The sequence below is a fragment of the Marmota monax genome, unplaced genomic scaffold, assembly GCF_021218885.2.
Source record: "Marmota monax isolate L192 unplaced genomic scaffold, Marmota_monax_Labrador192_F-V1.1 WCK01_AAM20220418_F8-fsc00099, whole genome shotgun sequence".
Taxonomy (NCBI): domain Eukaryota; kingdom Metazoa; phylum Chordata; class Mammalia; order Rodentia; family Sciuridae; genus Marmota; species Marmota monax.
In genome coordinates, this window is record NW_026692126.1 from 472,771 (window position 1) to 485,947 (window position 13,177).

General features: G+C 52.1%; 1 protein-coding gene across 2 annotated transcripts in view; it reads left to right on the forward strand.

The window, feature by feature from the left end:
• Pik3c2b (phosphatidylinositol-4-phosphate 3-kinase catalytic subunit type 2 beta) overlaps nt 1-13,177 on the forward strand; it is a 62,717-nt gene that overhangs the window by 10,169 nt on the left and 39,371 nt on the right. Inside the window, exon 2 of one of the 2 annotated variants that reach the window (XM_046463122.2) lies at nt 10,089-11,108. In XM_046463122.2, the coding sequence (XP_046319078.1) occupies nt 10,176-11,108 (933 nt within the window). In that variant the 5' untranslated portion in view covers nt 10,089-10,175. Of the gene's footprint in view, nt 1-10,088; nt 12,912-13,177 lie in introns of those variants that run through there. The other variant, XM_058585612.1, reaches the window with a different exon arrangement.

The window sequence follows — 13,177 nt, forward strand, 5'->3', positions numbered from 1 at the left end:
TAATAGCCAAGGCCACGATTGAAGGGATCACTGACTCAAAGGGATAGATTGCCTGGTGGGCAGTGTTGGGGGAGATGTTCTAGAGAAGGGCAAGAGATTCCTGCACTCAGGAGGCTTACACTAGAGATCAGTTCTCCTACCTCTTAGTAGAACACTCCTCCCAGGGTCTGCCAGGGTGGACACTCCCCTCCTCAGACTTGCTTCTTAAAGATGTTAGGTGGTAACTAGTACTGAACAGTGAATGCATGGCAAGGTCACAAGTGTTCTTTCAATTACTTTAGGGTCCTTCTTTAAACTATCTTAAGAAATCAAATGGTGGTACATAATCTGTAGAAAACAGACAAACGCAAGGGAGCTATTTTTTTTTTAACATGTCAAGAGGAAAGGATTAATGGGACTGACTCTTGACAGGGTCACTGCGGCTGATGTGAAGTTAGGAATATGGCTATAGGTGTCTCCGATTGTCTGGGAAAGAAGATTCCTTTAGTAGCGCTGGTGCACTAAGGTGACTCCTGACCAGTTACTGACCCCAGTGCCCACATTAACAAGGGATTGACTTGTAGATGAAGCCCCCCAAAATAGAAGGGCCACCATGACAGTTCTGGAGAGTGGACTAACTAAGGTCAAAAACTCCACCACCCCATGTGAAGGAGGATTTGAACACCTGACTGGCAATGAGTACAGAAGGTGGCCCCCAGCTCTCCTGGTAATCAGCAAACAGTAATAAAATTGGAGACAGGCTGTTCTCTGTGTTCTCTGCTTGGAGACGGCCCACCCTCTCTGTCTTGAGAGTGTTCTCTGCTTGAGCCTCACTTTGCTTTTACTTTCCTTTCACCTCACTTTCATTTACAATAAAGTTCTCTTGTGTGACTTTTTGGTGTCTGACTTTAAGTTTTCTTTGGTGGGAACATAAGACCTGAGGTTTGGGGTTTCAGCTCCCTGCCTTCCGGTGACAGAGGCAGATGTTCGTGGGAAGGACTCACACCTTGGCCTCTAGCACCCCTGTGTAAATTAGTATTGGCTGACTGGTGCCAGTCTGTAAAAGCTGGGGCCTGCTTGCAAGCTGATTCCCCTTTCCTTTCCCACCCTAGTCTGTGGGGCTTTTCCACACCTTTCTGACTTAGGAAATAACCGTCCATCCCAGGGGCCTGCCAGAGACCTGGAGGCTTTTGGGAAATGGGAAGCGGCCCTGGGGAAGCTGTCTGAATCTCCCTTCCTGGCAGGCTGTGTCTCCCAGGGTGCTGTCCTGGCTGCGGGGCCTGCCCTGGGCGTGCTGGAATGCAAACAAGGAAGAGCCCGCCTGGGGAAGGGCCAGAACTGTCCCTGGGACCCAGAGGTCCTGTTTTTCTTTTTCTTCCGGGTTCAACCTTCCCTCTACTTTTCTCAGACTTCTCTGCCAGTGACACTAGGAGCATGACCTCGTGGGGTCTAAGCCAGCTTTTCCTCCTCTCCTCAGGGAGCCTGGGAGGGAGGGAGCGGAATTTGGAGGATGTGTGTGTAGGGTGATGGGTGGAGAGTCCGTAGCAAGATGTGAGGGGTGGAGGGTGTGTGGGAAGGGTGTGGGGTGGGGTTGGGAAGATGGGGAGGTATAGGGATTGTGGGGTGGTGTGTGGGGTACAAGATGTGAATGGGAGAAGGTCTGAAAAGTGTGGGTAAGTATGGAATGGGAATTCTGAGGAGTGGCTGGAGGGCATGGGAGAGAGGTGTGGGTGCAAGGGGAGTGGTTGTGGTGTTGGGGAGCGTGCTCAGTTGGCATGAACATGCTCATGCTCATGCTAGTGGCTCTGGGTCCCTGCGAATGACTATAGTCCATCAGAGATTGCATCCATGTGGAGAGTTAGCATTAATTGAAGACATTCTGCTCTATGATTAGCCCACATGTCTACACTGCTGGTCCAGGAATGCCCTGGTAGCAGAGGCACAGTAGACAGGGCTTGGGGAGGGGCGGAGCATGTGGTTCAGAGCTTCTGTGCCCAGAGGGAGGGAAAGAGCTTGCTTCTAGCATGGTGTGGGGGCTGGTTGGCACCTCCGCCGGTTGCCATGGCTGGCTGGCTGGCCCCTCTCGGCCTTGTTCTGCTTGACTTCCTTTGGCCCTCCTCAGAGCAGAGCAGGTGGTAGTCAGCTGCCGGCAGCCCACCGCCCACACAGCCTGTCCCTGCCCACTGGCTCCCACACCCAGGCCTCCAACGGCACCCCAGAGAGTACCTCCCCAAGGGAGCTGCTGGCCACCTTCCCTACTCTGTGTGCTTGATCATTCTGGTTGCCATCTCTTGGGCCCTCTTAATCCCATGGCTCTGGCAATCTGGCAATCATGGAGGGAGAGCCCAGGGCTGGGGCTGAGGTTGTTTCTGGGTATCAGCACCACGGTAGCCTCGCCATGCCAGGTCTGTGGGTCCTTCCCAACTCTGCAGTGATTTCAGCGTGAGGCCCAGGGCAAAGGCACTTCCTCCCGGTGGGCCTCATTTCTCTTCATCTGTAACAGAAAGGAGGATTTATCATCCAGAAGTGAGAGCTTTCTGAGAAAGTTGCTACCAAAAAGAAAACACTCAAGGAATTATAACTGAATGAATTGGAGACCCTCTATAAAGAAAACCAAGGGTTGGCTCCTAGCAAAGATGCCTTTCTTCCAGGTATGATCTCAATGGCATCATTTGGTGTCCTCCGGTGAGTCTTCTGCCTCTGCAGTTACCCTGCCATCCATCCTCATCTGCTTGCCCAGGGGTTTGCCCCTGATCGACGCAGGCTTCAGTGCTGCCTCTGTGCTCCAGGCAGACACTGGTGGATCAGCCCAGCCAGGGCACAAGGACTCCAGGGGTCCCGGGCTATGATGGAGCAGATCTCACCGATGCCCTCCGGGCGGAGCAGGGCCTTGTTGGTCTGTTTTGTCCTCATTTTGCTGCCCTGTCTGGAAGGGAACAGCTGTGACCTGCTTTATGGAGTCTTTCATGGGCTGGCCTCTTCTGGGGCGTTTTCCCCACCCAGGCAGGAATCCTGGAGAACTGGATTCCACGGGGCATCAGCTAAGAAACTGAACCTAGGCTGAAGGTGACAGGTGATAATCTGGGCTTTGCAGGAGGCCTCGGTTTGCAGGAAGAAAAAGGTGTGCTGAAGCCAAGCTGGGGAGGAGGAGGATAGCAGATGGGGGGAGGGAGGAGCTGAAGGCAGTGACTATGTCCTGAACCCCATACAACCCCTTTTCTGTGTCCCCTTCCTGAGGAGGGGCCTCAGCCTCTTACTACACAGCACCCACAGTACTTTCAGAGAGACCAGGATTCCAAGGTGTTGCTGTTCCCAGGGGTGGCTTTTTGGATTTGGGAGGATGTGAAGGTTGCATGTGATGATACTCAGGAGGCCTCCCTGCTAGAGGTCAAGATTGGTAAGGGGAGGTCATCCTGGGATCTTTGCTTGTCCTCACCAACATCCTGCCCCCTCACCTTTCTCTGGTTGGTAGAGGTAGTGGAGGAGTCCTTTGAAATGCCTGTGGCCCTACAGGGACCTGGGGCTCACTGAAGGAGAAGGGCAGGTTCGTGGGGCTGTGGCTTCTTTTCCGGGAAAGAAGGAGGCAGGGACCAGACAAAGGGGATGTGGCTGTTCCGGCTCCCGGGATGGTTCCTGGGTTAGGAATCCACAGCTGCCAAGGCTTTTCTTCCCCTTTGCCAAATGTTCCATTCAGCTGACTGCCAGCTCCAGGTCCTGGCCCTGTGGTCTCATTTGTCGGCTCTAGAGGAAGGAATATTCTGAGAGGAGCCACGAGCTGCCTCACGTCTTCCACCCCTGTCTGTCTTTATACACAGAGCCCAGCGTCTGCAGGAGTGTGCTGGGAGTTTCTGAGCTGGGGTCGGATGGAAGCTAGCAGAGCATGCAGACTGGACTATCTCTAACCACGTCCAGCAGGCTCCTTGCCACTGTTCCTGTGCTCATCTCTATCACAGAAAGCCTCTTCTTCTTTTTCTCATTTTTTAAAAATTTTAATTTGTTCTATATGATAGCAGAATGCATTACTTTTCATATTACACATATAGAGCACAATTTTTCATATCTCTTGTTGTACATGAAAGCCTCTTCTTAAAACTCTTTATACATACACACACACACACACACACACACACACACTAGGGGATTGAACCCAGGGGTGCTTAACCACTGAGCCACATCCCCAGCCCTTTTCATTTTTTATTTAGAGACAGGATCTCTCTGAGTTGCTTAGGGCCTCACTAAATTGCTGAGGCTGGCTTTGAACTGGCAATCCTCCTGCCTCAGCCTCCCAAGCTACTGGGATTATAGGCGTGAACCACTGTGCCTGGCTTCTTCTTAAACTCTTGTGTCTAGTTTAGCTTCATATTAGTGGAGAGTCCAGGATACACCCAGGCAATGAGAGATGGAGAGTGAGTCCTGGTAGGAAATGGTGAATTACTCGGGGTTGCAAAAATTTGACTAAGAAGAAGCTAGAGAGGGAATAAATGAGTGGGAAGAAAACACAGCAGCTATTTTCTGTGTCCTCACATTTGGGGCTAAAGGAGAACTGCTCAGAGGGAACATAGGCTAGAAAATAGACCTTATTGCCTTCTTGGTATACACGTGCTTCAGTAATGGACCGAATCAAGACGCGTATAGAGAGGTGTATGAGACTGTGTGGGTTTTTGTTTTGTTGTGTTTTTGGTACCAGGGATTGAACTCAGGGGCACTTAACCACTGAGCCACATCTGCAGCCCTTTTTATTTTTTTTATTTTGAGACAGGGTCTTGCTAAGTTGCTGAGTCTGGCTTTGAATTTGTGATCCTCCTGCCTTAGCTTCCTGAACCACTGGGGTTACAGGCGTGCGCACCACGTGCCCGGCGGAGACTGTGGGTTTTCAATAAGGAAGCAGAGGTCAGATGCACATCTGTTGGAGGCAGGGAATTGGCTTGCTTGACCTCATTGAATCACTTCCTGCTGGAGGAGTGTGGTTCCTGGTACAGGACGTATTGATATCACTGTCGGAGCTAGAGCCGGGAAGCGACAGCTGGAGCAGGGCAGCCAGTGTGTGGCATGAGGTCTGGGGCTGGCAAAGCCTGCAGGATTGGGGTGTGGTGATTGTAGGTGTTGGGGGATGGATAGAGACAGAGGTCCTCTCTGAAGAGAAAAATCTAGAAGCCAAAGGGGTTAAGTCCTTATGCCTTCCAGTCCCTTGGATCCTATCTGTCCTGAGGGGAGGTACTGGGGGGCCCTTCCTAGGGAAGTCCTAGAACCGAGTTCTCTTCCCTGCCTAAAAACTACTAAGATGGTGGGATGCCCAAGGTCCCAGGTGCTTGAGACTTCACTCTTCGCCATCTTGCTTGAGAGTTCCCCATTTCCCCTGCCCAGTGGAGATGGGCTGAGACACGCAGGGCCGCCCAGTTTTATACCCCAAGGGGGGATTGAATTATTTAACACATGCGTCCATCACCTTTGCTAGATTCTAAGCTCCTTAGAATTGTGCCACAGTCACCTGAATCCTGATTCTCAACACCCTTTGGGATCCGGTTCTATGGCTCAGGATGTGGGGAGATGACCCAGGCCCTTTAGGTACTTCCAGTCCCGAGCCAGAGCAACGCTGGCACGGCGCCCTCCAGCAAGAGAGCAGGAAGCTTCTCTGCCACGGCTTCAGTGGTGCCCTCGGCCCCTCCCTCCTTGGCAGGGGTTCCAAACAGAGCCAGCTCCTCGGGAGGGAGGGCTTTCTCCCTTTCTCTCCCCCATTGACTCTGAACCATTGTGTGGCTCTGCCCTGACCCCATTTCCTCCCTCCCAGCCCCCAGCCATCTGTGGGCAGCTGTGTAGACTGAGGTTGGTGTCTGGTGCTGCTTAGACCCTGGCACCGACCTGCTCGGCCTAAACATGTCCCCTTCTGTTCGGTTTCTTCTTATCTTCCTACGGGTTCTGAAACCCTTGTCTGTGGGTTGAAATCTGGCTGCACTTCTGAATCACCTGGCGGGGGTGGGGTGGGGGGTGCTCTGGAAATATACGGAGTCCAGGGATTCGCCCTACTGAATCAGAGCCTCCAGCGGGAGGGGCCAGGAATTTATGTGTTTGAAACATTTCCCAGATGATGATTGCAGTCATTCAGGTGTGGGCTGTATGCTAGATCATGTTGTATCAATGTGAAATTTTGTAGGTGTGCTAAGGGCATCGTGTTTACATAGGAGAATGACTAGAGGCAAAGTGGTGAAGCAGAGAGAGAGAGAGAGAAGAGAGAAGAGAGAGCGCTCAAGTGAGCACAAAGCAGCACATGCAGGTGGGGATAGGAAACTGACCTTTCCGATCATTTCCATCTGTTCTCTTGAGAGATGGACACTAGGAGACAACACAGGACTGCCAATGTGCACAACTCCAGGGGGCGCCATTCACTTGGTTTCTTTGTCAGGATGCCACTGATATAAAATACAAAGTGTGGCGTGCTCTTGGGGTTGTGTGATAGCGGTGCTGGCCTCAGATACCTCTTCCTGGATGGGCTGTGGAAGAGAAGGACAGAGGCCCTCACTCACCTACCCTCTCTCCTGAGACCTATGTGACTCTATGTATATGTATTTTTTTAATGGAATCCCTCGTAGCCCTTAAGGACTAAGGGACTAGAGCAGTTTCCAATGTGTCAACCCAGTAGAGGCTGCTTCAGAGAAACTGAATTGGGGTAGGGAGGAGGCAGGAAATAGGAGACCTGATTCCTAAAATACTTGGCTCCCACTCCCCGAAAATGAAATTTGGGGCTTAGAGCAAGCCAGCTTGCTCTGTCTCAAGGTCATTGGGACTGGTGGCTGCCTCCTTTCCTGCTTCCCTCTCTGGTTTTCCCTGTGCCTGGCTGCTGGTCTCTGAATGCTCACTTCACTTTGGAGGTGGCTCTCGTGGACCTGCAGGGGATGCTGTTTGTCCTGTCTCGTCACCGTCACCGCGTCCCACTCTCTCAGCATCCGTGTGAGCCTTTAGGAAGGAGCAGCTGCCAGCTTGGCCCCTGGTGTGACATGTGTCAGCACAGGCTGGGCTTCCTTCCCTGCATGATGGGGGGGGGTGGGCAGGGGGATGGTGGTTACAGAGGGTAGCTGGCCTTTCCTGTGTCTTGGGAAAGCCTCAGGAGCTGGGCCTGCTTGGCTCACCCCTGGGGCTTTTCCTTGCATTCTCTGTGACTTTGGAGTCCTCTGAGGAATTCACCTTGGGGAATCCATAGGTCTGAGTCAAAGAATCTCAGAGCTGGAAGGCATTGCACGGGGTTTTCCTGCCTATCTGTACACCTGCTTACAGGTGCCACACCCAGCCCAGTTACTTTTGAAACCCAGTCCTGTGTTTGAAGGACTCTAAGGAAAGACATCACCTGTATCCTGGTCAGCCTCTCCATGTGGAAAAACATAGAGAGGTGCCAGGAAAAACCGGTCTGTGCCAGCAGCACCAGACACCAGACACCAAACCTCTGCCCTTATATTCAATATTCTCAAAGAATGTTCAGGTACCCTCTTTCTCCGTGGAAGTAAGGTGAATTGGGATCTTGAGGAGCTTAGTGGGGGTGACAGATCCCGAATCGTGTAATTTTTTTTTAATATTTATTTTTTAGGTGTAGATGGACACAACACAATGCCTTTATTTTTATGTGGTGCTGAGGATCGAACCCAGGCCCCGCCCGTGCTAGGCGAGAACCCTCTACCACTGAGCCACAATCCCAGCCCGAAATGTGTGATTTTGAATAAAATAATTTAAGCCCATGTTTGGAATATGTACAGGTAGCTGTGTGGAGCAGAAAGAAGGGATCCAATCTGGGGGTTCAGAGAAGACTTCTTAGCCTGATCTCTTAGCAAATCTCGGAGAGGTGAGTTAGAGTCACACAGGCAAATGGGACCAGGAAGGGCAGCCAAACTCAAGGGCTAGCACTTGAGCCACATCACAGAGGGATCAAATACACACTGATCACGGGTTGGGGATGAGCTGGAGGTGAGTGGGAGATGGGGGCAGATGATAAAGGCTTTGCGGAGGAGTCAAATAGAGAGCCTTTGAAGGATTGGTTGTTAGCAGGGAGTGAGATGATCCAATTTACACTTCAGAAAGCCCTCAGGCTGCTCTGTAGAGAAAGCCTTGGAGATGGGAAGATTAGGAGGAGGAAGGACTGTTAGGAGGCTATTGTACTGAGAGGAGATAAGGGCCTGAATTAGGACAGCCCCGTTAGGATGGAAGGGAGCCCTAGTCCGGGGAAGTCCTGAAGGGGAAGAGACTTGGCAGTTCTTGGTGATTGGATGTGGGGGCTGAAGGAGGGAGGACACTAGGGTGTCTGTTGAGTTTCTAGCTTGGGGGTAGAATATGCCTCTCAGGAGTCAGGAGGGAGGAGCAGGGCGTAGGGAGGAAAGAAGGTGACAGTTCAGTTTGGGCCATCTGGATTTTGAGATTCAGGTGGGCAGATGAACTTGAAGGAGGGATACACATTCAGAACCAGCACCTGTGGGTGGTGGGATAGATGGGACTGCCTGAGCAGGGGGGTCGCGTGGTGACACAGGGCCAAGAAAGGAAACCTGAGCCAACACCAGCATGTCAGGACTGGGCAGAGGGAGAGGAGGACACAGATGGAGGCAAAAAGCAAGAAAGAAAACTGCATCGAAAGCCAGAGTCTTAGGAAGGAAGGGGATGGTCCGCAGAGCCAAGTGCTGCAGGGACTTCTGGGCAGAGGGAAGTGCCTGCTGAGCCGGGCAGCCTGGGCATTGTTGCTGGAAACGCCAGATGACAGTCAGTTAAAGAGGGCATGGGAAGGGAGAGTTGGGGAACATCAGGTATTGCTGCTCTCTTGTGAAGGATGGCGAGAAGGGAAGAGAGCAGAGGACCAAGCAGCAAGGGAAGGTGTTTAGGTTATAAGTAGTGGGGGTGACAGATCCCGTTTTGTTTTTAAGGCTGGAAGAGGCCTGTTGATGGGCTGAAGAGAGAAACCACATAAGGTCAAGAGGTTGAAGTACAGAGAAGTGAAGGGAAATCCAGTAACATCACCCTGGAGGAGATCAGTGGTTGGCACATGAGCAGAAGAGGGTTGTGCCGATACATGGGGTTGGAAAAGAAGCAAGTGCTCTACCACTGAGCCACATTTTATTATTTAAAAAAAAATTTTTTTTTTTGGTAGTTGTAGATGGATAGAATATTATCTTATTTGATGTGTGTGTGTGTGTGTGTGTGTTGCTGGGGATTGAACCCAGGGCCTTGCTGCATGCAAGGCAAGCACTCTACCAACTGAGCTGTATCTCCAGCCCTCAGCATAGCTAATTTGTTTTTCATCCATGTGCATGCATTAATCAATAATTCATTCCTTTTCCTTGCTGAGAAGTATTCAATTGTAAACACATAGACATACCACATTTTTTAAAAAGTTGTTTGCCTGATGATGGACATTTGGGTCATTTCCAGTTTGGAATTATTGCAATAAGGCTTCTGTGAATATTTGTGAATATTTCTAAATCTGTGTGGATATATGCTTTCAATTTTCTTGGGTAGGTTACCAGTTGTTTGCAGTGTGGGAATTGAACCCAGGGCCTCCTGCATGCTAGCAAGTGCTCTGCCATTGTGCCCTCCTACATCCCTAGACAATTGTCCTCTTTTTTAAAAATTTTTTTATTTTTGCAATTCTGGGGATCAAACCCAGGGATGGTCTACTACTGAACTATATCCCCAGCCCTTTTTATTTTTTATTTGGGGACAGGGTCTCTCTGAGTTGCTCGGGCTGGCCTCAAACTGGCAATCCTCCTGTTTCAGCCTCCTGAGTCCCTGGGATTATGGGCATAAGCCACCACGTTCATCCCCTTTAAACTGGAGAGTTGGCTCCTCTAAATTTTTCTTCTTGTCTGATGAAAGGCACCCCTCTCTTTCCTTGGGGCATACAGGAGAGAGATGAAGATAGGAGTTAGTGACCAGAGATGGAGACATGTATAGATGAGTGGGTGGGGGGATGGATATAATAGATGAAGTTGACCTGGTATCTCATTTTTCCTCCATCTCTCTGTTTCCCATCTGTGGTAGGCACTGAAGAAATGGGCACGAGCCCAGACTATGTCACCTACATCAGCTGCTTAATGAGTCTCTCTTTGTGGCTGAATGATATTTTTACTCCTCCTCTGCAGGTATCCAGACACCATGCTTCAGCCCTCCAGTCCTGACATTGGTAGGAAGTAGAAAGCTTCCTTCTGTCGCGTGCCCCCGTCCTCACCATGTCTTCGACTCAGGACAATGGGGAGCACTGGAAGTCCCTGGAGTCAGTGGGGATCAGCCGCAAAGAACTGGCCATGGCAGAAGCCCTGCAGATGGAGTATGATGCTCTGTCCCGTCTCCGGCATGATAAGGAGGAGAGCAGGGCTAAGCAGAACCTGGAGCCCTCTCTCATCAGCTGGGATGAGCCTGTCTCAGACCTCTACCACAAGCCCGCAGCAAGGCGGGGTGACCTCAAGCTGTTACGGGGTCTCTCTGGCTCTGATCCTACCCTCAATTACAACTCGCTCTCCCCACAGGAAGAGCCGCCCAACCACTCTACCTCCCCGGGCCCCGAGCCTGGCCCAGATCCCTGGCCCAAAGGCTCACTGTCTGGAGACTATCTCTACATTTTTGATGGTTCCGATAGGGACCTCTCTTTGTCCCCGGGACCAGGGAATGTAGATGACTCTTGCAAGAAACTGTCCCCACCTCCTTTGCCTCCCCGAGTCTCTATCTGCGATACCCCTCCCCTGCCTCCCAGAAAGGGGTCCCCCTCATCCTCCAAAATCTCTCAGCCCAATGACATCAACACTTTTTCTTTGGTGGAACAACCCCCTAACAAACTGTTGGGGCACCGGATCCTGGAAGAGGAAGAGTTGCCAGGAAATGGGGGGCAGGGGCGCCTGCTGGGGTCTGTGGATTATGATGGTATCAATGACGCAATTACAAGGCTCAACTTGAAGTCAACCTATGATGCGGAGATGTTGCGGGATGCCACTCGGGACTGGAAGGAAGGCCGAGGGCCCCTGGATTTCAGCAAGGACACCCCTGGAAAACCTGTGGCCCGGAGCAAGACCATGCCCCCTCAGGTGCCTCCCCGAACCTATGCCTCCCGCTATGCCAACCGGAAGAATGCGACACCAGGCAAGAACCGCCGGATTTCTGCTGCTCCGGTGAGGACCTCACTGTATTTCTTCTGTTCCCCTTTTCCCATGTCATTCAGAAACAAGGACCAGGCCCTCTTCTTTGCTGTTCCAAGTTCAAATCTGCCAAGTACTCACCCTTTAGTCCTCTCCTCCCCTCTTCTGCCATCGGGAATCTGGGCCCTGGTGGGTAAAGGTCCAAGGTGGGCTTGATTGTGTTGTGGGGGGGGCAGGAGAGGGACACCAGTAAAGAAGAAATGGGCACGAGCCCAGACTATGTCACCTACATCAGATTATTGATGAATCTCTCTTCGTGTCTCTTAGCCAAAAGAGACTTTCTGGGGTTAGGAGCTTTGGAACCCTGGTTCCTAGCATGTGCTGACCTCATCATGTAAGGACTATACCAGGAGTTAGGGGATTTGTCACTAACTCTGGGTGAATGGCCCTGTGGACTTAAGCAAGTTGTTTCCGGTGCCTGAGGCCCTGCTCTGACAAAGCGCTGTGCAACCTCGAGGCTCATTCATAATATCAGCCACTTGTTTAGTGCTCACTGAATACCAGATCCCGATCCAGGTCTCCACAACAACCCTGCCTGATGGTCCAAAGCCCCACGTCAAGACATGGCAGAGCTGGCATCCAACCCTGGTCTCCCTGTCCCAAAGCCCCCCTCTTCTCCTCCTCTTCCTCCCTCTCCCTCTCCCTCTGTGCCCAACCTCCCCTGTCTGTCCCTTTTGTTGTGGTAAGAACTACAGAACACAAGACTTAACCATCTTAACCATTTTTAAGTGTACAGTTCATTGTACCAAGTACAGTCGCATATTGTGTGTGTCTTCACTGCTATCCATCCCACCCACTCTTTTCCTAGTGAAAATATTTAGAAAAAACATAGAATCATGAGAGTAATTTGACTTGCATCACTATGTAGTATAAAGTAGCAAAGTCTCTCCGTTTCGCCCCAGGTGGGCTCCAGGGCAGCTTTGGTCTGTTTCTGGCTGAGAGAAGTGTGTCCACAGCATCTCCATGGGTGGGACCTAAAGCCTGCCTTGTGTGTCACCCTTGGCCCTGCCCACCGTGGCCTCAAGGTGTCAGGCGTCCTCCCCCAGGGCTGACGACTTCTGTGGCTCTTCATTCCATCCCCGTTTCCTCCTTATCCATTGTCCAAGGGGCACTGGGGCTTTCCCACCTCACACCCAGCCTTTGGGATCCATCCCAGTTCTGAAGAGCTACTCAGTCCTTCCTTCCTCTGCTGAGAGAGTCCCCCCAAAAGCAGAACCAGCTCCTGGGATAAGCCACCGCTCCAGAGCTCAGGGCTTTTTAAAGGCCCTGCTCTGAGAGGTGGGGCTGCTCCCGCTATTTATAGGGACTGGGAGATTCCTGTTCCTTGCTCAGAGCTGGGCCTTGCTCAGGCCACCCTGGGAGGTGGTCAGCTCTGTCCTCTCTCCTGCCTCCTCTACTCCTTCACCCTTCCCCCATCCTGAGTGTCATCAGAGTTCTAAGAGGGAGCCCTGGCTGAAGGCTCCTTGAAGAAGCACGGGCAGAGCAAACGTCTCTTGCCAATTTGGAGGGGAAATGCGGCCTTGGTCCTCCCCACCTCAGCTGGGGGCAGGGGCTCAGCCCGCCGGGAGGGGGGATCCCTTGGGCCCTCAGCCTGTACCCCCACCCCGCCTTCGCCGGGCTTCCAGCCGGAGGGACCCTCATCCCAGGCCTGCTGAGCCATCTCTGGAAATGGTTGGCTCCAAATGCCAGCCTGGTACCCCCGCTGCCAGCCTCTGCCTGGCAGACTCCCCCAGCCAGCATCGGGAGATGGCACCAGGGCCTGCCAGCCGGGCAAACGTAAGTGGCTTTTGTTTTCCTCCAGTGCCAGTGAGTGGTACGGAAAGGGCATGAAAATGGCCTTCAGTAGCCATTCTGTTCTGCCCCTCTCCCTCTCCTGCCTGCGCTTCCCTCTCCTCTCTGTCTCTCTCTCTTTTGTGGGTTAATTGCTGACAGTGGTTCTATTGTTTTGTCCGGGACACAGGCATGCACTTGGCAGAGCCAGGGCCTCACATGCCAACTGCCCCTACGACTGCCCTCCCCTCTGTGTCCCCCACCCCACACAG